This window comes from Tenebrio molitor, chromosome 8 (genome assembly GCF_963966145.1).
Source record: "Tenebrio molitor chromosome 8, icTenMoli1.1, whole genome shotgun sequence".
Taxonomy (NCBI): Eukaryota; Metazoa; Arthropoda; class Insecta; order Coleoptera; family Tenebrionidae; genus Tenebrio; species Tenebrio molitor.
The window spans coordinates 14987364-15012699 of NC_091053.1; the positions used below are offsets into that span (position 1 = coordinate 14987364).

Here is a 25336-nt window from a genome sequence, read left to right on the forward strand (position 1 = left end):
GGATAGTTTTTAAATGATTTAAATAGTTTCTGTGAGCAAATCTTGAAATTAATTGCTACAGAAAAAGACACAACAGCAAACTATTCCTTCATTTGTTTTAAATAACAACATTTATAAGAAAAAAAAAACAACAATATACTATCCTTTAGAGCACAAAAAATCTACATTTCAAACAGGACAATCCAGGGAGCGTTTCAAATTTTCGTAAAAAGCTGAAAATCTCTTTCCTAAGATAAGTCACGAGAAATTGGAATATTTCGTGGTGCGCTATTGAATGACTCACGTCTAAACCATTGGCCATTCGTTACAAAAAATATTCTAGACAATTCTGATCTATCTGCCATAGTTCTCCCGGCGCATCCACCATTTTTGGATAAGCAAAAAAGAAAATGTTTTCTTTTATCTATGTAAAACGTTAATTTGTCCTTATTTTGAAACATATTTTGTTGATTAGCCACTCTACAATATCGCAAAAATGTTGTGTACACATCCTCGAGATTGTGTTGCCTCGGCCGCAAACGGCCTCGGCGACAATTTTCTCTCGGTACGCTAAAGAATGATTTCGCGGCCTTACTATACAAATAACTATTAGAATAAATTTAAGTAATAAAAAAAAATGATCGAACAATTGCGTCTGCTTTTTGTAAAAAAGAGTCACAGAACCTAATTTGATCGTTATGAAGAAATTTGCTTTCATAAAATCAGAACAAGTATTAATATTTTCCAATATTGTTGAGTAGAAAATTCCTATATAAAATTTAACATGTCCAATAAAGCGTCAACGAGAATAAGAAGTCGGAGAAGATGAACAAAGTCTTAATGAAATTGTCAATTTCTGTCGTTTTGTATCTCAGATATTTTTCGGTTAATTCAAGTCTTCTCCAGAATAAAAAAAAATAATTAGATTAGGACAAAAATATTCCCGTCTAAATCCTTTGATTAAACCGACTGAAAAATCGTCGGATCTGAAAAATGGCGCCTTTCAAATTTCATTGGTACTTTGACGAAAGCAGAATCGAATTGTTCATTTCCGTGAAAAGCGAAACGATAAAAATTCACCGAAACGGTGAGCTTTAAAGCTCCTGAAAGAAAGTCCGTGAGAATCGCAACTTGCACATCAGCTGAAAGTGACCAGCGAAAGCTCTCCCAAATTTTCTTTATCGTTTTTAGACAGACGCATAAAAACTTTATTCACATGCATGCACGAGGGTCATGGTTGCTGAAAAATCTCCAATTTCCAGGCGAACAATCGCAAAACAATTTTATTTGGTGCGAACGTGGCGTATAAAGTACTAAACACAAGAGATTTAAATTTGGAAAAAACAATTTTCGCCTTAAACATTTGTCACATGAAACGTTCCACTGTGAAACTGGAACTCACTCACGAGTTTTCTTATTAGGAATATTTTCCGTCAGTCTCCGAGACAATTAATGTCAGGGCCGTAATTTGGCGAATGGACCCAATCAACTGTCGACTTTTAATTGTGCCAACCCCTCGAATTTCCTTAATCAAGAGAGGGTGACACGGCGTAGGTAAGAAAAACTCGCCAAAAACAAAAACTCCCCTGTTTAATTCGGAGGGTGGGCCGGATCGTTAAAATGCAGATTAGACGACTTTAATTTTACGACGCGACAAAAGCCTAGAAATAAAAAATCTGCACGACGCGAATAAATCCGCACAAAGAGCGGAAGAATTGACATTCGCGACGCGGTCTCCACTCGGGACACCCACGCACCCCTCACAAGCAAATTAATTTCAATTTGTGCGGTGTCGTCGGGGTGTTTTCCACCCCTTCGTGCGAACACACGTGTGTGGAAAATATTCGTCTCGACGTCCGGGACGGGAGCGTCGTTAAGACGAAACGACGTCGGCGACGTCGCTCTTAAAGAATCAACGAGCATTTCGGAGATTATTTCCGACGCGCGGACAAAAACCGAGACTGAAATATGCCAAGAGGCGCTAATGGCGAGCAAGGGCGGCAAATTGAATTGAATTGAAGTTCAATGGCGGGGGAAGTGTCTTGGTGGTGTTTTTGCGTCACCTACAAGAAGGGAATCGTCGAGTGGATTATTTTACGAAGGTCGAGCTTGAGCCACGGATTCGATTTCTAAAATACCAAAAATTAATTTCGTAAGGGGATAAAAATAACAAACAAATATTTACAATTCATTTCCGGAGCTCGTCGTACCTCCGGTGTTCTTCACTTAAGTACTAAACTAAAAAAGAATATTTTAAACAGTTCAGATGCAAGAATGTATTTGTGGGAAAAACTTTCCGATTAAGCTTAGGCAAATTCTCAACAGCTTGTGCACACGACGTAAATAACTGCAGCATCGGCTAAGCATATCCATCCCAATCCAATAAAAATGAAGATCTACATATTTTTTTTATAAATAAATGACAGCATACAGCTATGTTGGTGTTAAAAAAAATTTTTGTATTCATGTTAAAAAAGATGTTTAAATTTAAACGATGTTAGGCTGTTAATATAGTATGTAATAACAAAGGTCCTAGGATGGATCTCTGGGGAACGACACAATCAACAAAATAAAGCGAAGACGAACAATTAGATAATATCTTTTATCTACGACCGTGTGATATATCCTATTCGTGACTATTACCATTACCCTTTACTTTACCGCACTTCGTGATAATAAGTGTTTTACCGCACGCCAAGCGATAAAGTGTAAAGGAAAAAATCAAAGAAAAACCAAAAAGCTAATTAATGTTTAATTCGCGGCTCTACAGAGACGAAAACTAAAATGACAACTGACGCCCGGTTTTGCTTCGTGCCTAAAAGCTAGTTGTCGCGCTGTAAAGTACACCTACCGCACTCTAATGTAAATATGTACCTAACTATTTTGTATTCATGTTAAAAGAGATGTTTAAATCATCCGTCAAAAATCATTTGTGCTGCAAACGATGTTAGATTGTTAATATAGTAAGTAATAGCAAAGGTCCTAGGATGGATCTCTGGGGAACGACAGAACCAACAAAATAAAGCGAAGACGAAAAATTAAAAAATGTCGTGACTATTACCCCTTACTTTACCGCACGTCGCCGTCGTGTGATACTAAGCGTTTTACCGCACGCCGGACGATAAAGTGTAAAGGAAAAAATCAAAGAAAATCCAAAAAGCCAATATACCACACTTGCCTAATTAACTATTACTCAACAGAAGTCTATTTTTAAGGAAAAATAATTATTTATAGTAGCAGATAAAAAATATGACAATTATCTAGAACCACAATCATTTTCACACTCTGCGTGCAACTTTTATCTTTCAAAATGAAAAAAATAAACCTCAAATGAGGTCATGAAGTGCCTTCAAGGGTCCCACAAACCTCCACAACGATCCCTTTGTTGTTCCCTACAACCGAGACGATCGTAAATTTTAGTGCCAATCTTTTATTATCTACTTAAAAAAATCAAACTTTAAAATATACGATTTCAGAATATTCACTTCTTCAATGTTGTTGTCTTCTTGGACTTTTACCATAAAATACATATTAACATCTCACAAACATTTCCAACTTTATATGTATAACTTTTCCAGCATAAACTCCTGTCTGTTTCCATCATACTTGCCCCGAAGTACTTTACTTCGTGGAAGCTTCCCACCCATACAAATAATCTCAAAATATGTTTTATGCTAAAATAACTAAACACAATATCATGTCTCTAAAATAATATCTAAATTAGATTTTCATGTACTGTAATACTCTTCGGTTTCTCATCGTCATTTTTCTCTTTTAACGTTAACTAACGCCTATGTAATGAAAATGTAATATTTTACCATTCACAAGTCCTAAACTAAGCATCGCAGATAAATCAAGAGTGCTACCTCACATTTCGTTTTATCTAAACGTCTGTCTTAGCTTGATCCTACACATATGTATACTTGCTATACACAATCGTTCTACTGGTTGCCTACCTCTCGAAAAATCTTATTAATTGATTATTAATAATTAACGTTTTATCTTCCATGGTAGAACCCATTTTACCGCTTATTATAGGATAATTGTTGCTTGTAATTACAGTAAACTTTACAGAAATCGAAAACGACAACACCCTTGCTTTAAAACTAACGTTTGTTTGACAATTCACCGAAAAGTCTGCTTCCCAGTGGCGTTACGTTTGGCAATAAAACTGGTAAATTTCCCATTTTTACGAATGTAAAATAATGCTCTTGTTTATTTTATAATTTTTTTCCATTATCAGATAACAATAATAAAACGCACAATTATAATTCCAACGTCAAAAATTCATGAGGTATGGTTTGCTATAAAGCAGTGTTTGAGTCCACAAATTGTCTACGCCCATGCATTGAACGCTTGTTTACATAGAATTCCGCTACGACATGACCGATAATTTGCAACGCCTGCTCTGCTTTGTTTTCTTTTTGATCACTTTGTATAATATCAACGGTCAAAACGTTTCGTCTTCAAATCTCATCGCTGAATTTATGTAAAAATATCTGACGCAGCTTCGTCGTTAAAATTCCACCACCGTCAATATTCGCCGGCTTTTTAATACAACAAATCAACCGCAAAAACCCATTAAAAGTGTTCTATTGGCGTGTTTCGTTTGGAACTTTTCCTCTGGAACAACTTAAAAAACCCCACGTCCCCCCGTTCACTTTTTAATTCGTCAATTAAACCCCGGTCTCCGTTACAAGCGCATTAACCCAATTGCCTACAAAAATAATTCCCTGCGCTTTTAAATAAACGAAATGCAATCGTGCCACGCGATCCTTCCATTCAGACCTTTTCGAGAAAAAAGAAACAATCAGTCATTTTTCAGGACATCGAACGACGGAAGCACGCGTCTAGACGCGAAACCATTATAGGACGAAGGATTCTTTGCCTGTCGAAGATTTTCCATCAATCGAACAGGACGTCGATCGCCTTCTTGCAGCACCCCGAGTGCTCATTAGCATTTGTGTCGAAACGGGCGGTCGGTATTGTCTTTGCTGTTTTGACAAGTAATTAATTTCTCTTTGTCTGGCCTCTCTAATGTTGCCCTAATAGGATTTCACGTTTGCAATTGCATTGTTTTCAGTTGGCCGAAGCTGTTTCAGCCCTCACTGAAAAATTACACCTCCTGAACGAATGATTAATTGGACGAGACCGATTCAGGTGGACGCGGAACAGATTCGTCCTTTTTTAATCCTGAAATTGTGCCGTTTCGGATCGTGACAAACACTCGCAAATCCTGAAAACGATTCCCTTCACGTTTGATATTTTCAAATGAATTTGTTGTTATCCTGTCTGGTCTTTAGACGGCGAATCCATTTCTCGGATTAATATTCACGAATGCAGCTGACAAATGATTGTGTCGAGTACAAGATGCACTCGATGCACATCAAAGCCGGCTTTATCCTGTCACGACTGTGACAATTTACAGAAGGATAATTAGAGTTTCAGGATGTCGTCCTGGCGTGTCTGGGATATGTAAATGCCATTTGGGTAATTATTTGGACCGCCGAAATTGGAATCTGTTGATCGTTCGTGCCTCGGGGAACCGCAGAGCGTCCCCTTGGGACCCGCGCTGTTGTTTGGAATGTATAATTTTTGAATGTTTCCGTGCGGACGTTGCAATCCTTCAGGTAACAAAACAGTGATAAATCAATGCACCTGAGTCAGCCCTCAGCCGGTTGCAGCAGTATCCAGGTCAGTACCCTGTGAGGTCATGGCGCAGGCGGCCTACAGCGGCCCTGGTCATGCTCTACTCCAGGGAAAGTACACACGTTGCCCCTTACTACTCCACTTACAACTGCCGGCAAAAAAAATTCGAGTGCATTCCCACCTTGCGCCGCCCCCGGCCACCAAACCCGCTCAACGGGGATGATGAAGCCGTCGTCTGAGGCGGCATGGGGGCTCACTTGTGGCACAATTCGGGGGCAGATGTTGCTCGCCTCGTGAGATAATCATCTTTCTCTTTGCTCCACATCTTCGGGGCGGCTGCGGAATTTTGATGCCCAAATGGATACGTTTGTGGATGGAAGCAATTGACAAGAACAAGGGGGCTGTTAGTCGACTCGGTCGATTTAAGTTTCGTATTAAAAAAATTTACGGCCGGAAGGATTCAGTCGGGATCTCACCTTGAACCAAAAAGGCGTCTCTCGCGAGTCGCTTTAAAATAATTGTCGAGATTGGGGCGTGCCGGAAAGAGAAATGGGGTGAGGGGTTGAGAAAAAATCTAATCGCGAATCTACAACGATTTTTCAACTAACTAGTCGGGAATGAAAACACAGTAGAAGATGTACTTACGATTTCTTAGTGGGACACTTTCATCATTTATACAAGGCGATCGGCGAGGTTATATGAATTTTTCAGTAATTGCAGTGTAGCAGGAAATATTCATTTTCTGAAAGCCATTTACTAATCGATTTTGTATTGTTCGCCGACAAAATCTAGGTTTGTCGTTAAGCGATTCTAAAACGGAATAAAAGAACAAGCAGATTTCAGTTTTTATGATAGCAAAAAATTTACAAAAATAGCGCACTTCGGAAGTTCCGAAGAAGTGTTACAGATCGCAATAAAAAAATATTTGGGCGGTGTTAGATTTCAGACTTATGCAAGATAATATAGTGTAGATGGTAAATAGAGGAGGTTCTAAAAAGATCGTTACAATCTTTTTAAAGGATGATTTCCTTGTTTCCTTTTTTTGGAAAATTCAATAGAACAAAAACTCGATGGAAAAACTATTCTCAACTATTTTAAAGACGCGCACCACCAAAACCACAATTAAAATTTTTTGCTGTCATCTGTCAACAGAAAATGTCTTTAAATACGTTCTGTTATTTATATTTTCGAAATCATCCACTAAATTTCTTCCGCGTAGAATTTCTAACACTAACTTTCCTTCTTTAGAAGAAATATGCCTACACCAAGAGATAAGTTCAGGATTTAATTCTTTACAAGTTCTTCTGATTTTGAATAGTGCAAAGCAAAATTATTCCATTTCAAATTATTTCATAATTTAAAAAATGTGAATTCTCCCACCTATTAAAATAAGATCCTTTGATGCATTCGTAGTATAGAATATCTGATACAATCTATTAATATTAGAAATGGAAAAAAGCAAGCGTTCCTCCACCTACCATTTTCGAACCTCTTCTATATCATAAGGATAGAGTGAATCTAGGAAGCGCAATGTACCGAGTGGGGCAAGTTTTACTTCCACCCCCAAATAAACAAAATTAATCAAATCTGGATACGTAACTGGTTTTACATTACCAAATTTTAATTTTTTGCAATTTCCCGTTATTAAAAAATAAAGCTATACATAAAAAAATAATTTTAGACCAAATTTTCAGTTTTAGATTGTTCAACTGAAACACGAGTAGGTATTAAAATTTCAATATTTATTCACGAAATTAGCGGAAAAAATATGAATTTCACTTTTGCTCTATTAAATCAAAATAGTTATTTTTCTAATTTGGACATATAAAGTGACACTTTTCAAAATTAATTGACGTTTGGAAACCTCACACTTTTCGTAACTGGTTAGGAAAAGTAAAATCTTTCCTAACTGGTTAGGAAAAATTTATTGTATCACCAGTTGACACTCATATTTTTTGTTTTTAAGCAAAATAACCGTGCCTACTTACCTACTTGATATTTTAACACAATAATAATTTATTATTAATGAAATTCATTACTTCGTTTAACGTTTGAAGAAACTTTTTTTTGTCAAAATTAGCAAAAATCTTGTATGTAACACGTTTGGAAATGCAATTTTGTGTAACTCGTGTGATTTTGCGGGATCTCGCTGCGCTCGTCCCGCAAATATTCCACTCGTTACACAAAATAACGCATTTCCTAACTGGTTACATAAATAGCTATTGTACAACTAGTTATGAAAGTCATACTTTTTTTCACGAATTTGCAGATTGATTAACGAGGGCGTAGCCCGAGTTAATCAAACAAATAAGTGAAAAAAAGAGACTTTCATAACGTGTTGTACACACTATTTTTTTGCATATCGATGTAAGTTGAGAAATTTGGTCTAAAAGGATTTATGAAAAATTGCAAAAAAAAAGTAGGTATGCTTTGACAATCATCTCCAAGGAGATGGAATAAAATGATGCAAGAAAGTACTACTTTCACTACGATTTTTCGTGTAAAAAGTGCTATTTTCCTACGATTTTGCCTGTAAACAAGTGCCACTTTCATTACGATATGCAAAAAATTGCTTTTAGCGTCTGATCTGCGTAATTGAAAAGTGGAAAATTATGCAACGATGGGATTTGTTGGGAACAAATAGTAGTACCCTGGAATCATCACAAAAACTGCTGCCTTCACATGCATTAACAAGAAATTAGAAAAAAGAAGGAAAGGATGAAGAGACAGATCGAACAAAAGGGAGTGATACCGGACAGTCAAGCAGGATTCAGAAAGGGAAAGGGTACTATGGACAATATACATCCTGGTTCATTTAATAAAGAGCGAATTAAAAGAGAAAGGGGGGGAGGATATTTGTAGACTTCAGGGCGGCGTTTGACAAGGTAGACACAGAGAAAATGTTTGAGGGTATGAGAGAGAAGAATAAACGAATGGTGGTACGGAAGATTAAGGAAATATATGCAAGAACAAAAAACAACGTGAAGGTGGGAGAGAAAGAAGGTGAATGGTTTGAAACGACAAAGGGAGTGAGACAGGGCTGCCCGCTTAGCTCCCTGCTATTTACGATATATGTAGCAGATAATGGATGAATGTTAAAGAAAGCACAAAAGGGAGGGAGTGTGCGGAGGCAAAGAGTGAAATAGAAATGAAAGAAATGATGAAGAGCCTGGTATGTGAGAAAAAAAAAATCTGGAAGTGAATGTTGAGAAGACGAAAATGATGGTGTTCAATAAGAGAAAGAGGAAGAGAATGAGTGGAACTGGGAAGGAAGGAAAATAGAACGAGTAAGCGGGTTCAAATATTTGGGTTACACATTCAACGAAAAAGCCACGGATCAGAGAGATAGTGAGGAAGACAAATAACGTAGAGGGATGGGTTTGGGGAAGAGGAGAGAGAAAGTGGGGAGGTAACTTCATGATAAAGAGCATATTGATGCAGGGGGCAGAGATCTGGGGATAGAAGGAAAGGTAAAGAAAGTGCAAGAAAAATATTTGAGAGGGGTGCTAGGAGTGGACAGAGAAACACCAGGTGCATTGTGAGGGAAGAGTGTAAGAGAAATAGGCTGAGACTGAAATCGTCAAAGAGAGCGGCAAGTTTGAAGACAAATTGGATGGAAGAAAAGAGAGCAGGATACTAACGAAATTTTGGAGAGAAAGAAAGAAAGACAGGAGAAAATCAAAGACTCCCGATACAACAGGGAGTATAAGAGGTGTATGACAGAGGAAATTCCGGAGTACCTGGGAAGAGAGAGTGTAAAAGAAAGAAAAATGATGGCAAGATATAGATGTGGGAACGAGAAGAGAGAAAATAGGTATTGGACAGAAGAAGAGGAAAGAAGGTGCAGAATGTGCTATGTGGAGAAAGAAACAATTGAGCATTATGTGGAATGGATTTAGCGAAATGCGAGAGAAAGAGAGAAAGGAACGGGGGGAAATATGGAATGAAGACGGAAGGGAAATAGGATGGATGAAAGAGATATGGAAGAGGAGAGAAAGGCTAGAAAAACAGGGGGGTGGGGGATAGAAAGAAAAATGGTTTTGTTGAGAATTTTCAGCTTTATTTTTAGAAAATTGTAAGCAGGAATCCGAAAGCACGTAGGGCAAATAAAACATTATCTATAAAAAATATTAATTATGTGTTTAATCATTTATCATACCATTATGTCTACCAATTTTTCTTAATTTTGTTTAATTACTTAGAAGTCGTGATTTTGGGAGTAGAAACAAAATTTGTAGCGCCCGGTATATTAAACACGTATGTAAGTAAGATAGGACTATGAAGAACGAAGGGACTATAAAAAAAAATAAAAATTTCATATTTTTTATTAAACGTGAACGAAAAGTTTCTCTGTTCGTTATTATAATAAAAGAAAAAAACGGTTTCTTTTATTCTACTCGTACCTAGGTGGAATAAGAAAAAAAAATCAATTCAGTTTGTTGTTAGATTAAACAATTTTCCAAAATTGTTTCCCACACCGAACATATGTTTTCTAGGGATTTTGGTTGGACGAAAAGTCGTGAAAAATTTGTAAATTCTTTTAATCAACAATTCATCAAAGTACAAATTTTCATACATATTTTTTATTTTTTTCATACGTATTTTATTTGCCAAAATTACAGTTGGAGCAATTTTTTCATTCCCAGAAAAACCTGACAGAGCTAAAAGTTCACAATCACTATTATTATTACTGTTCCCAATTTCTTAATCACCATCGACACGCCTCAACCCATTATTTTGACATTTCGACCTGGACGATTTGTTATTATTCATGTTGACCGAATCAGTGAAAGCTCTACGAATCATAATGAACCCAATCATGACGCTATTGGGGTTAGAAAAATAAAAATCGACGTTTTTCCTTGCGAGCTTTGAGCGAACTGCCTGCCCCACGTATAATGTAAAAACGGAGAAAAATTTCCGAAAACGATCGAAAATACTCCCTCTCCATCGACCCCCTCCCTTCCCCTCTCTGTCCCCGTCGGGCCGAATTTTCCGCATCGATCTCGGACCGGAGCGACGATCGTTCGTTTTTCCGGAATTCCGGGGACCCGGAACCGGTCACGTACGGCACAAATGGAATTTTTGTCCTGGTATTTAAATTGGGCTTCGGCGTTCGACCCGAGGCATTTATCGATTCGGCACAGGTGAGCCATTATTTGTGAATCTTTCTGGTATTAATATTTAATGGGCGACGTCGGAAAGTAGGACGCCAGAGAGGTGGGTGACCTACTGGGGTATATATGTCACTATGGGCAGGTAGGATAACGACCGGGGCACGCTTGCATCTTGGAATTCATTTCCGGTAAACGGAAATCGATGGAGGGTGGCGCGTTCTTTCGCCACCGGAGGCCTATTTCTTTTCCACGAGTTTCTGCTGTCCTTAATGAATCGAACACCACCACAGAATTCATTGTTTCCGGCCTCATTTAATTCTTTTCTTTTCACGCCAAACTATTTAATAATACCATAAACAAAAATCCTAACGTCAAATTTAAATCAACACGTGACGATAACGATAATGATTATTAAAGTGGCGGCTCAACCGCATCGGAAACACCAATTATTCGATCAGACATGTTAAGCAATAACGGGTCCGGTCAATATTTGGATAGGTGGCCGCAAGAAAATTTGCCGTTGAAGAAATTTCTAATGTCTGCATCCATAATTACCAGTGGGTGAAGGTTTCTCTTTCGTTCACTTCACTTTCGCTCACTGTCTTTCACTCATTCGTAAATTTTGCCAATTCTTTCTGATAACGTAATTTTGATTTTTTAAGCAACATTTGGTACCTCGCGGCACTTGCCTCGTCCAGGACATCATCAGGACATATCGTCCATTTCCACAATTTCTACACAACCACTTTTTTGACGCTACAGAACTTTATTTACTTTGTATTTAATTTTTTTCGATAACAACAGATCAGTCTAAAAATGTGATTTATTTTTATTTAAAATTTTGAATACAATGTTACAGACTTTACACTTTGTAAGGAGGTATCGAACAAAACCAAATACAGCACTCGAGAGTAAGGCCGCTTTCGTTCACCACTCAGCTCCGCTTCGTTGACGAACACGCGTTTCGCGTGAACGAAAGCTTTGCTTACCTCTCTTACTGTAAATAAGTATTACACAAAAAAAAAACAAGACATTTGATCACGTGGAAACAAAACCATCTGCTACAGACGCCCGAAAATTTCCACTAGAGCTGGAGGGAGCTGTCACCGTCTTCATCTTGGTGAACTAATGCGTCCCTCATAACACCACTTCGGGACCCATTCTATTTCCGCCTACACAAATCCAAGCCAGTAATAATCTGCGATCCTTCGAATTTCAGTTTGTCCCAAAAATATGGAGTGTCTTGGTGATCTTGTCGACCAAGAAAATTGTTTCCGACCGATCGTAAACCACATAGGCTGGCTGATCGGCGATCCTTTAGCCCCGATAACTTCCCTCTCCCATAAGAAAATCATCTGAGCTTAAAAAGGGTTCCCCATGTAATAAAATCTAATAGCCCTGATAGCTTGTTATTGCTCCTTTCCCTAAGCCCCGTACCGAACATTAATCTCTCGATTTGTACTGCGTCTTCTACAGTTCAAAACGGTCCAGAATCTTTCATCCGATCCTGCAACTTAATTCAAAACTTGTAGAGCCAACACGCTCTCTGTGACCGCCCCTTTATTAATTTTTTCCGTTTCCCCCAGCTCACATCTAATTGATCCGACCGTGAAGCTTTCGGGGGGCGGTGCGCTCGTAAAAATTTTCATGACGTCAGCTGCTCCTGAATTAAACCGAATGTAAAAAAAAAAAACTGCAAACGCTTGTAATTTTTAATGGGGCGGCGTCCTGCGAACGAGGCCCCCGGATTTCTGTCTTGGCACCTTGACGCCCGGAACAGATGTCGCCGCTTAATTGAACACACGCGGAAATATTGGCCACTTCCAGCTTTCTTATTGTGGCGATTCGTCGCCAAATTGAGATTTACATCGACTTGTTCTCCCAAATCGATACTCCCTGCAGGTCCCGCGCCGGATGCTGGTCGTAACTTGAAATGCACTTTTCATTTGGACGTTTAATGAAATTCTTTGATAAGTGAATTTTGATACTTTCGGCTCGTTTTTCATCCCAAGGGAATCGATCGGCGATGAATGCTTCGAGTTCCGTTTCGATAATTAAATTTGGTACATTTTCAGTAGAAAAACTGGTTGGTCCGAGATTGGATCCTTGCGGAGTGACCTACAGCTGTCGCCTGTCCGTGTATTGTCAGTTGCATGGTTACAAAATTGTATAAATATCTTTCCAGCGGGGCACTTCAGCACAAGTGCAAACCCATTTGTAGTTTCAAGCAAATCTTTCCTTTTTCTTGCATTTTGGCGGATGCGCTTCACCCCAACGGCTCAGAAATGGCCGTCGACGTACAAAACAAACAGAAAATCGTCAAACTCATCCGAACTGAACCTCTTACGGTTTACTTAGAGAAAGTTCAAACCGTCAACTATCGACGATCAATAACAATTTCAAGTTTCTGCAGAAAATTGTCGAAACGACGAGATGCGACGCTTTTATTTCCATCGAATATTCACATAAAGTGTAGGTAACGTGGCGATCGTCGTCACCTCACTTCCGGAAAAGGAAATCATCAAAGGAAATCGAAAAACTCTCCAAGAGAATACTTCACGGCTCAGCGAGAAAAATATTCTCACCCCGACTGAAAGACAAGCTGAATTTAATGTGAAACCGAGAGCAATTAAAATACTGCAGAAAATAAAAACGACTCGTTCTGTGCACACCCTTCTAAAAATAACAGCCACAGCGTTCATTAAACCCAGATTTTGACATTCTCTGGTAACGCCTTCCTTTCATCAAATCACTCCTTCATAATCACCCGACGCCAGAACAACCCCCCGAAAGTCGTCTGACACGTGATTGATAATTTAAACGATAGTACGTTGAACCCGTGCCTGTGTCAATTAGTCCCTTAAACCTACAATAAATAAAAACCTCCACCCCCAGGCATCGATCCCATCCCGGCGATTTCATATCGCATCATCACCGTACAAAAACTCACAACACCCCCAATTAATCTCGGTTCCTTGACTCGCGACCTCGGGTGAATATTCCTCCCGTTCGACTTCTCCTGCAGGATTCGCCCCCCTCCTCCCGATGGACACAATAAAGCAACCGCCGTAGCGAATTACTCGTTGTGGTTTTAATTCTGCAGTGATCGCATTGCCGAGATTTGCGCTGCTGAAATTCCTGAAATGTCGGAAGTGGATGTTGTGTTCCACCAGTTCTAATGTATATAATACGGCTGGCGTAATGTCGAAGACGTACGGAGGCGGTTGTCGGCACAGCTGGAACAACACGTGTGGATGGGAGATTCGCAGGAAAGAGAAACATCAATCTTGGGGGGCGGCGCCAACCCGTGGAATTTAATTAATTGCCCCGTTTTGGGCTTTTCTGTTTGTTTATTAATTACGACGATAAACCGTAAACAAGGCGCCCCAGGTCTGAATAATACGTTCGTCAGAAAACGGGGGTGGAGCTGAACGTTTCCTTTATCAAACCAGGCCACAAAGAGTTCTTCTCGAAAATACACCAGTTCTTTGATCCTCACTCACAAATTTATTTTCTTCACGATCTTCCAGCTCGCATTAGAGAAAAACGCAGGACCTGGTAGACCCCCCTGCTTCACACCTCACTACTGTCGTTCTTTTCATTTCCTTACAAATCCACTGTCTTCTTCTTATTCACAGTGTAGAAAAACGCAGACCTAGTAGACCCTCTTGCTTCACACCTCATCATTTCCACACTCCCCACCTCACCTTCTGCAGTTCTCCCGACGCCCACTTAAAAATCCACTGGCTTTGATTTCTTCTAATTTAAATACACAAGAAGGCTGGACCTAACATACTCCCCGCTTCGCACCTCATCCCACTCGTCACGTCCGTAAAACTTCTAATAACGCAATCCCTTCCTCCTCCCTTATTCATCTCGCCGCAATTCGAAACACCTCTTACAAAGACCATAACATATGTCTCTCACAAAAACTTTTATGGAATCAAGCACCAATTCACTTCCCTCCCCGCGGGAATAACACTTTAAGGGGAGCGTGAGGATCGAGCGGGCCTATCGGTTAGAAAATTGTTCCGAGTTTTTTTCCCGATCGTCATCCCTTATCGACAGTTCTTCATCTCGCGAGTGTGTCGCATGCGAGATGCGAAAACTTCGTGCAGGCCACTTTCGGGGTGCGTTTGTCGACAACAAGGACGTTGAATTTTTAAATTGCTTTATGGGGTGTGTTTCCCCTTTCGGAAGGAAAACACAGAAATGAATGGCCGAAATGGTGATAAATCGATGAATGGAGAAGCTTCAAGGTTATCGCGGGGGAAGTTTTCTTATCTCGAGTCTTGTTTGTTGATTCCCGAACACAATACTGTTCAGTGAAATTTCCATCTTCTGTGATTCTAACTCGAACGCTTCGCCAAAGAACTTGATAATTTTTTAAGGGAGTCGCGAGGATCGCTTCCTGTCTCCTTCGATTCTATTAAGCGGTGTCCCTGAAAAAGGTGCTCCCCGAAAAAGATTGATGGCGTTTTTACCCCGCAAGATCCGTCTAAAATGAAGCGAGTAGGGGTCATCGTCCTACTCCTTAAAAACAAATTCCATCAGAAACTTTTACAATAACCGAGTGGTGGAGGCGTACGTATCATAATCCAATATTGCAAAACAAACAACTGCGGAAGTCGTCCCGTTTTATGCATTTAAACGGTATCCAGGGAGTTTTTTTTTTTCTCTTTGAAAAATACCAAATAAATCACTGTGCTCTCGGTGGAGCTTCTCAATTACCCTCGATGATCTAAACCAACAATGTGTGATATTTTAAAGTCGCAAAGTTTATCTTCGACTCTAGTTACTCGGAGGTTTCTCGGTTATGAGAGTATCCGGTATCGAACCGATGCACTTATTACAACAAACGGAAATCTTCATTTTCGCGTCTTGACTCGAGTGAGCGAATTAAATCTCAACTCTCAAGTCTCGCCTCAAAATTGGACTTGGTTTTTCGTTCTGGTGCCAATAGAGACCACGCCTCGGCTCCGCCCCTCTCCATTACCATGTCAGGCGAGCGGCCAGCTCTTGAACCGCTCACTCGTAATAGTGTTAGATATTCAATTGCCACCGTCACGTGACTCAACTTTGATCCTCTCCGCTCTTTGTGTTGGTGTGTGTATAAAAATCGTTTTAAGTGGCAGTAAAGCGGCGATTAAGCGAAATATAGGGCGACCGACTCTTCCCCAAAACTTCCCAACAGCCATCTTGTCCTACATGCGGTCAGCGCTGACCGACAAACTGTGAAACATTGATGAATACGTTCCGAAACACGGCCACAAATTAGACTCATTAGAAAATCCCGATAAACGTTACACAATCGGTGCGATAAATCAAAGCGATTCAATTACGTAATTGATTAAAATTCCAATAATACCCCAGTGGATGAGGTGGCGTGTGATGATTAACGGGGATGTTAGATTCCATCTGATTTCTTGCAACGTGTCCCGGATTTAATGACCGACTGATAAAGCGCACATTTAGGTCATTAACGTTCTTCCCGGATCGGGACACAAGGACACGGACGCTGCATCCATTACGTAACTCGGTAATAGATTGGCAAAAGTCCAGTCCTGTTGGGACCACAGGCCCGTCACTGTCCCACCGAAGTAAACAGCCTTTAAAAATAAATTTAAAGCGACTGCAGTTCGCAAGATTGCCCAAACTTCAGTTGAATTCACACGGAAGGGTTTCGGGGAAGCACCCGACGAAAAACCACCACTCGCCAGTTCGCTTAATAAACTAAAATAAATTAAATTGCATTCGCATCGACCTGCAATTTGAGGGAATTCGGTTAAAATTTCATTAAAACGGCACAATGGTTTGTATTTAATTTAGCGGATCCGGCACGAATCGATAAGTGGCGCGTACCACTCACCCTGTATAATTCTTACGTAATGGCGACCGTTGTTCGGTCCACTATTTACCGAAAGGAAGCAGCCGAGCACGTTTTCAATTTCGTGTGTTGCTTTAAAACATATTGCATAATTCATGTGTGGTCGAGAACTTTCGACATAAATACAGAATGTAGATTGGGCCACTTATCTGCATTCAAACGATTAAATAGTCTGATTGGCCCTCTAACTGCATTGCAGTCACGTGACAAATTTACTCTCTACTTTCAGGTTTTCGCCGTGCACCTGAGCCCTGTTCATTTCTTGACGAGCCGCCCATGGCTCTCGCAACATTTTTATTTCGAATTTGTCGTCACTGGAAGCGAAAAAGGTCACAAATCGGCTACAACTAGACTTACCTTTGTCATTCCAAGTGTCTGGACGGTTCGTTGTCTTGGAATCTCAAGATTATTCGGAATGTTGCGACGTAACCTCAAATTTTGGTGTCGCCGGTCCAAACAAGAAATCAACGTGTCGATCAAATTTAACGACTAAAATCGTCTGCGAGCGCGAACTGAATCGATAAACACATCGAACTTGTTAGTTTATTCACACTTTCGACGTGAAAATATCGAAATAACACAATGAGCAATGACTGAGGCTCATGCGGAATCTGTCAAAAACACCACCAGACAGTTTAAAACAATTTGGAAACTAAATGATCACATAAAATTATTTATGTTGTTAGAAATTCAATGATTGTGCTATTTAAAACCAAATCTGTTGTTCAGAATTGTTACGGTACAATTATTGCGTAACCTCATATTTATTATTCCAATTTTTTTTAACTGTTAGGTAAGAAAAGGACAATAAAATGATACTCGATTAGTATTACATTATGTACCAGAAATATTTTATGCAAGAGATGCATTCTCGTTATTTCGTTAATATTTAGTAACACTGCATTAAGGCATTAGAAACCAGAAATAAATATTTCATTGATGTGAATTTAAATAAAATACGAGGGTGCCAATTTATTCATTATATTGAAAATATTAATAATTTTAACTTTAAACTAATTAATAATTGACCTATATTTTTATATGATTAATAACAAATTAAGGCATTAGTTTCCAAACTGTTCTTCTGTGGTTCACTATAATGACAGTTTGCTTTGACAGATACTCCAAAACAACGATTAAAAATCGTAATTATTGACGCTGAAGCGCTATTAATGGAGTTTTGAGTACACATCTCGTTCGAAATTATTTATTTATTGTATTGTTGAACATTTTCAGTGCAAATCTCGTGACCTACTTAACACTTACAATTCGAGGTTATGTTGCAAGAAATTGAATAATCCAATTCAGATGGGGCCGTAGGAATTTCAAGTGTCTGAGCCACAATCAAGGTATGTAGATTTCCAATTACGGCATTACATACTTCTGTGCATGTTCGTTTACAAATTTAATTAATTTGCAAAAGTAAAAAAAGTGCATGGGCGGCTCGTGTGTCGTTACAATGGGTTTAAAAAAAATGTGTAGCAATCAATCGAGATGTGACATTTTGTGTAATGGTTTAATGCGCAATGTGTCAAACATGGCAATGTTTGAGTGTGGGTTAATGTGATTTTTGTTATTGATTGGACACAGTTTTTACTTAGACTAGGTAACATTCTGGGCGTCCATTAAATGTCAAAAAAGTGGGACGCATGTCGGTTAAGCTGACATGACTAGCGTTATTGGGTAGTTGGATGTCTTCATCTAGGATCAGAGATGTGGAGGAGAAAGCTTATCGACGTTGGATACCGTCGAGAAATGTCAATCTAGAGTAGAGTGGTTTGTACTCACGGACAAAGATGTTGGACATGAGGGTGGCCGGCAAGCAGAAGACAATAACTAGAATGTCAGCCACGGCCAGATTTACGATAAAGAAGTTCGTAACGGTCCTCATCCGAGGCGATCGAAAGACCACGGCAATGACGAAGAAGTTGCCCACGATCCCGACGGCAAACACCAGGAGATAGGCGACACAGTACACGGCGGTCATCGCCATGGAGTGTCTGTAGAAGAGCTCTGGCACGAACGCGGCCTCGGTGGCGTTGAGGGAGGCGTTCATCAGCAGCGTGTTCCTCTGGTCGAAGACCGCGGCCCTGTGGACGTCGCTGGTCTCGGTGTGGGCCGCTGCTTCGAACACGCTCCCCAGGTACTCGGCCGACAGCATCCTGTCGGGGTCGGCGCCGGCCGTCGTGGTGACGGCGGCCAGGATCCTCGCCGCCCTTCGCCGGTCGTTGTAGCGGTACTCCTCTTCTTCGTCGACGCGAAGCGAGGCCAAGTCCAGGGAGGACATCGATTCGCCGCCCATTTATCAAAGACTGTTCGCTGTCATCGTACGCGGGAAGCACGGCGCGCGGCGTCTTCGGTGGAGCGAGCGGCGCGGCGCGTGGGTTCGGTGCGAGTGCGAAGGCGCCGCGACGCTCGCCGCTGACACCGTGCAGCTGCGTGGGAAGGATGCGCCCGGGAGGGATGCAAGCGATGGGCTGCAGGACGGATAGATAATCGGGGGTTTCGATGTCTTTTAGTAAGTCTCGATGAGGGAAAATTGCTTTTAAATGAATAGCGCAGAAGAATGGAGACTTACGACAAAATGGAGGAGATGAAAATTTGCAATGAATGAATCAATGCTTGTTTTACAAGACAATTTCTAAACAATATTGATCAGCGTGTCTGTCACAAGAAGGGTTTAGTTGGGAAGGACATGATCCCAAAGAAAAAATAATCTGTATGAATTCTACATTACAGTGTGTCTTATGATGAGACTTATTTACAATTTCTCTTCATAGTGGTAGTATTATACTCGCGGATAATGGCTATTACTCGCTCGGATGAATTACGCTTCTCGCCTGCGGCTCGTGACACAAAATCGACCTCACGAGTAAAGACGTCATTATCCGCTCATTGAATAATATACTACACTCTCTGTAATGTGACAAGTTCTTTATACAATACGATTTTATTCACCTGTGCCTTGCTTGTCTCTTTTATAATTCCTTTTTCTTTATCGTTTCAATTCTGTCTTACGATTAGTTTAATCTTGCCAACTTTTTTCTTCATCACTGTTCATCCGTGACATCTTTGTTTTATTTAAAATGGTGTAGGACCCATCGGACGATTCCACTTCAGCGCTATTCGCTCTGATTCCCACAAAATGACACCAAAATGTCGTGATGGATTTTACCACATCAAAAGAAGCAGGGACTGCGTTTGTTTTTGCTCCGCCCCCATCAACAGCGCATATATCAACAAGAATTGCCCTTGGCCCTAAAAACTGTAAACAAATCTCAGTTATTATCTCTGTTTGTCTCTACTTTCGCTACGTAGTGGTAATCCAGTTAGATGGACTTGGGCCCTTTAATTATCTGCTAAACCTACAACAGTCATCCAGGAGTGTTTCACCATGTGTAGAAAATTGTTTTGTAAATATTCGGTGAGCGATTTGGGCCAGTAAAAAATTGTTAATGCCGTGTGAAGTACACCTTGGTCTAGACAATGGAACAAAAACATCCCCATGAATAAAAATCAGTTTTTTCGTGGAAAGCAAGCCGAATGGAAAACACCCGTTTAGTGCGGCACCCCTTCCATGCATGTGTGTTAAATTCAAATTTCCACCTTACCCCCAAACAAAACAAACTATGATAGATTGCCACCCCCGTGATATATTATATACTTCAGACAAATAAATTAAACCATATCTCCACCTCTCAGATAATTTATCATTTCAAATCCATCTGAGCAGTTTTTAATGGGCCCAACTCTGGCACATCCGGACTAGACGCTTTTTTGCCCCGAACGTTCATTTTAATTAACACCGCGTACCTCTTGCATTGTTGCTGCACCTTCACCGGTTTCTGTTTTCACTCCGCATTCGCAATTATCGCGCCAGTAGGTCATTCCGCGATTGTTTCGCAGGACCGATTCGACGAAAGGAAAATATTTGCGGTAGCCAGGACCTATAAAAGAGAGTGTATTAGGACGTTGAAGACTTGCCACTTTGATGTATGTGCGCATTTTCAGTATACACAGTAAACAGGGCTTTCAGGAGGCGTTGTTTCGCCGATATGGGTAAACAAGATCTTGTTATTCGAGATTTTGGGACCGGTAGCGAAGCGATGCGTTTATTGCAGACGAGACGAGAATCGAAGCGATTTTTCGGTTAACCGGTTAAAAGTGGGAAAGATCGGTTAACCGGTTTTTAGATCAATGGGAAAGATATCGAAGACATCGGAAGAACGGTGTAGAGCTGGGACAAAGCTAGTTTTGGTTTGAAAGCGGTTTGGGTGTGTCAGTATGGGCGTGGCCTGTGTTAACAAGCAACTTTCATAGGCCTAGGTACTCCTCAGTACCTCCCACCGTCTTTCTAGAACCCATCCCTCACCAGACCCCTCCCCGATTTCTTTTCAATGTGACTGAAAAGGCAACGAATACCTTACCAAGGGACGGATTGAAGAAGTGGAAATAAAATACTGGAAATGAAGGATAAAGCACGTTTCAAGTGTTTAAACCGAACTGGTTTTCGATTCGTCGTCGCTAACCACGACAACGATGAACTGGTTTCGATTTATTCACGGTTTCGAACGTCTATGTGGGCGGAGTCTCAATTTGCACACAATTCTCGTAAGCGGGAAGTCACGTGACGTCCACTTCTAGCTTCAAACCTACTACCCATTTCAAACTCATTCTTGATTCCTTTCCAATATGGCTAAAAACGCAAGGAATGTCCTCCGGAAATGGAAATGAAAAAATAGTCCTTTGTCTCTTTAGAATCAATATCAACAGAAGTGAAGGGAGTATTGCACTCGATTACTCTAGAGAGTAGCATTTTTCAAGTGTTTGAACCGAACTGGTTTTCGATTCGTCGTCGCCAACCACGACAACGATCAACTGGTTTCAGTTTTTTCACCGTTGGCAACGTCTGTATGGGCGGAGCCTCTAGTTGCACAGAGTTCTCATAAGTGCGAGGTCACGTGACGTCCACTTCTCCGTCCAGAGCTGTTAGAGCACGCGTCATGAAAATAAAAATAAGTGTGCAACTTCTGCGAGATCATTTTCAGCGAGAATGACATGTAAGCAAACCAATCGCGATAACAATGTACTGGAAATGTCGGTAAAATTGCTGATAAGGAAACTCGCATGGCGAACTCGTGCCTCGCCTATCGATTCCTGAGAGTCGCTCCCCCTAAAAACGAAATTACCGAAGTTGCACATAATGGTACGAAAGACAGTGAAGCGGTCGTCGATTGAAATTGAAACGGTTAATAAAGTGACGTGACGAGAACGAGCCAGAAGCAAATCCACTTTTCAGGTCGGCGCAATGAAAATATAATAAGCGTCCGGTGCATTATCGCATTTCCGATCAATGTACGGTTTCGTAATGCCACAGCTGACCTACCCCAACGTCCGATGCGGTGAACCGTTTCGGTTTCAGGTCGAACAACCGCCATCGGGAAGAATTCACGTGTCATCGCTTCCGGATTAATCCGGGTGAGAACGCAGTAGGTGTGGGGGGCGAACGCTCACTCACTCCTCTCGCACAATTAGCAAGAAGTCGGTGACAACGGGAACGGCGTCTGGATTAAGCAGACTGCTTCTTCTCGTCGTTCCGCGACGGGAATTCGATCGCGGAAAGGGTGCGATTAAGGGAGCGTTTTATGGACAATTGCAGCGAGCTAGCTACAGTTTAGGGTGGATCGGAGGCGTCAAACTGAACAGTAGTGTGTTTTAAGAACAGATCTGGACTTGAGTGTCCTCCTTGTCGCACTCCGGTCGCGTTTATCCGCCGCGATGACCTTTTAATAACTTTATTTACTGCGCTGTGAAGTTTTACTTTTGAAACTCGCCTCCTCCCACTTTGATGAGGAATCCAATAAGTTTTTATCGCAGTTTAGACTGAAGTGAAGTTATGTGGGTTGTATTTTTCGAACCTGTGGCATATATATGAATAAAGTTCCGCCGCCGTGAACTTGGCAACAAACCCCACAACATACAAGGAAGGACATTTCTGTTGGGGGATCTTTCTATTCATCGCTTGTTTTCTGGTTGCACTTTATGGTCAAGGCCCCTGTCGGCACCGACGGATCAATGCTTGGACCGTTTAAGGCTCCATTACTCTTCCCCGAAAAAGCAATTTCCATTCAACAAAACCGAGATAACGAATCCCAGATTTGAAACTTCGCATCGAATCAGACGGAGTAATTAAAATTAAGTTTGTTTACTCGATTTGGGGTTCAATTAAGGGATGATCTCGTCGTGTTGTTGTTGGGAATTTTTACGTTACTCAACAGATGAGCTTAATATTCCCCATGTAAAGCGACATATTTTCACGAGGAGCAAGATAAAGTGGGTAAACAAAAGAGAATTCGTGATAATTGAATTCGGGAAAGCGGGGAGCTCGACCGTACAAGCGTTGAAGGGAGCATATTTCACATTGATAACGTTGTTTAATATTTGAGGGTTGTACAGGAGGCTGGTCGGGAGAATTTACAAGTTTACTAGGCTGCGACAAGCGAAACGTACGTCTTAGATTAAACGGTATGCAACAGCACGACGAAACCAAACATTGGAGCACTTTAGAATTCATTGTTAAGTCTGTCACAGTGAAGACAAAATATTTTAGAAAATAGAGAAACAAGAAATGAGTCGTATATTTTTGACATGTCATGGAGCCAAGCAAGGATCAAGACCGAGTCTTGGGATATTTTCCACGAATTGTGACAGCAAAAGAAAACTGAAAGATGCAGTGTAAGAAATAAAATTTTCTTTAATTCACCTAGAGACTTGGCTCGTTTTTAAAGCTTTGCAATGCAGAGAATCAGGATCTTGGTTACATGCAATACCTTCTCCTAATATTGGTACTCTTTTAGATAACACTTCCTTCCAAGTTTGTATTGGTTTAAGATTGGGTTGTAATCTTTGTACACCTCATATTTGCAAATGCAATGCGAAAGTTGACGAAATTGGCACCCACGGTCTAAGTTGTTTCAAAAGCAGTGGTAGATTTTCAAGACACACTGAAATTAATTCCATTATCAATCGGTCTTTAACTTCAATTCATGTGAATTCAACTTTAGAACCAAACGGACTGTCTCGGGATGACGGAAAACGCCCAGATGGGATGACTTTAGTACCGTGGATTAAAGGTCAACCTTTGGTTTGGGACGTTACTGTTGTAGATACACTTGCAGACAGTTACGTATTGAAATCATCTGAAGTCTCAGGTTTTGCCGCTGAAATGGCTTGCAAACGCAAACATAGCAAATATAGTTCAATCATTTCGTCAAACTACGTGTTTAAAGGTTTAGCATTTGAAACCTTAGGCCCTTGGTGTAAAGAAGCCATCGATTTCATTAATGTCATCGGAAACCGACTTATCGCGGAATCAGGCGATTCAAAATCAAAGAAATTCCTTTTCGAGAGGATTTCCCTTCCCATTCAACGTGGAAACGCTGCAAGCATTCGGGGCACTTTTCCAGATTCCGCAATATTATCGGAAATTTTTGTATTATAAAACAAAAATGTTTATGTAATTATGTTATAATATAATAATAATAATAATAACACGAAAAATTTTCATAATTCAGAATTTTAATTTTGTCAAATTTGATTATTTTAAGTTTGTGATATTGACAAGTTTGAATTTGTGACGTTTAGAAACTTGACACTTTAAATTTGTGATCTGGACAACTTTAAATTTGTGATGTTGACAACGTTAAATTTGTGATCTGGACAATTTTAAATTTGTGATGTCGACAATTTTAAATTTGTGATGTCGACAATTTTAAATTTGTGATGTCTACAGTTTTAATTTGTGATGTGAACATCTTTAAATTAGTGATGTTAACTTTAAATTTGTGATCTGGACAACTTTAAATTTGTGATGTTGACAGCTTCCGAGATTTGAACTTGTAACAATTTCTAAATTGTAATGTTTAGAAAATGTGATGCTGACAACTTTAAAATCCTGACATTTGACGGTTTGAAATCAGTTTTCTAGGAGATAAGCTTGAATGCTCTCCGAAAGGATTTCCAAGATGAAAAACCTTCACTTATCCCCATTTGGACACTTTTTGCGGATGCATCGACTCCACTTGCAAGAAAGCGCCATCCGCGATATTTTTTAATTGAATTCCGCCGCCCCCGAACATGATTGATGGTCGGGATCGATCAGCGGCCAAAAAATAACACAGGTTTTGACCCAGATCGGCGTTGAATACTCTGTCACAATGGTGGAATAAGTAATTCACAGTTGACCCACCACACGTCACTCACCCCATTTAAGCCTAAACGGTTCGATTTCGGGCTGATTGGACGTACCCCCATGAAAAGTCGTAAAATTTGTTGCGACGTCAGTCATAAAAACGTGAAAAACACACGAAAACCCTGCCTAAATGCGTTATCGATCAAACCGTGTAATCAGGGGTGAATTTTCCGTGCGATTGTTGCAGGTCAGGGGGAGGAGGCGAAGGGGTGGCGGCAGAAAAAGCTGATTTATTATCTAAACAGGTCGGATGTTATTTTATTGCAAACAAGTGGATCCCGGCAGAGACGCCGGAGGAGGTTTTTGCGAGGTCGGGGGAGAGGGAAAAAATTAATATCCTTAATTCGCACTCGATGTCAAGGCCGAAATTAAGACTTTTTTGTTGTAAGTGAAAAGTTGAGGGAGAGAGGCGGAGGTCTTTGTTTTTTGAGGAGTAATTGGAATGGTGTACAG

General features: G+C 40.4%; 2 protein-coding genes across 2 annotated transcripts in view; one reads left to right on the top strand and one right to left on the bottom strand.

Moving 5' to 3' along the window:
• The window catches only part of LOC138136478 (neuropeptide SIFamide receptor-like), a 79520-nt gene extending 60510 nt beyond the window's left edge, over positions 1 to 19010 (bottom strand). The window contains exon 1 of the mRNA XM_069055665.1: positions 18421 to 19010. Coding sequence (XP_068911766.1) covers positions 18421 to 18934 — 514 coding nt within the window. The 5' untranslated portion in view covers positions 18935 to 19010. The remainder of the gene's footprint in view (positions 1 to 18420) is intronic.
• The window catches only part of LOC138136479 (uncharacterized), a 59861-nt gene continuing 52256 nt past the window's right edge, over positions 17732 to 25336 (top strand). The window contains exons 1-2 of the mRNA XM_069055666.1: positions 17732 to 17816; positions 17869 to 17981. The gene's annotated coding sequence lies outside the window, so the exon portion shown is untranslated. The remainder of the gene's footprint in view (positions 17817 to 17868; positions 17982 to 25336) is intronic.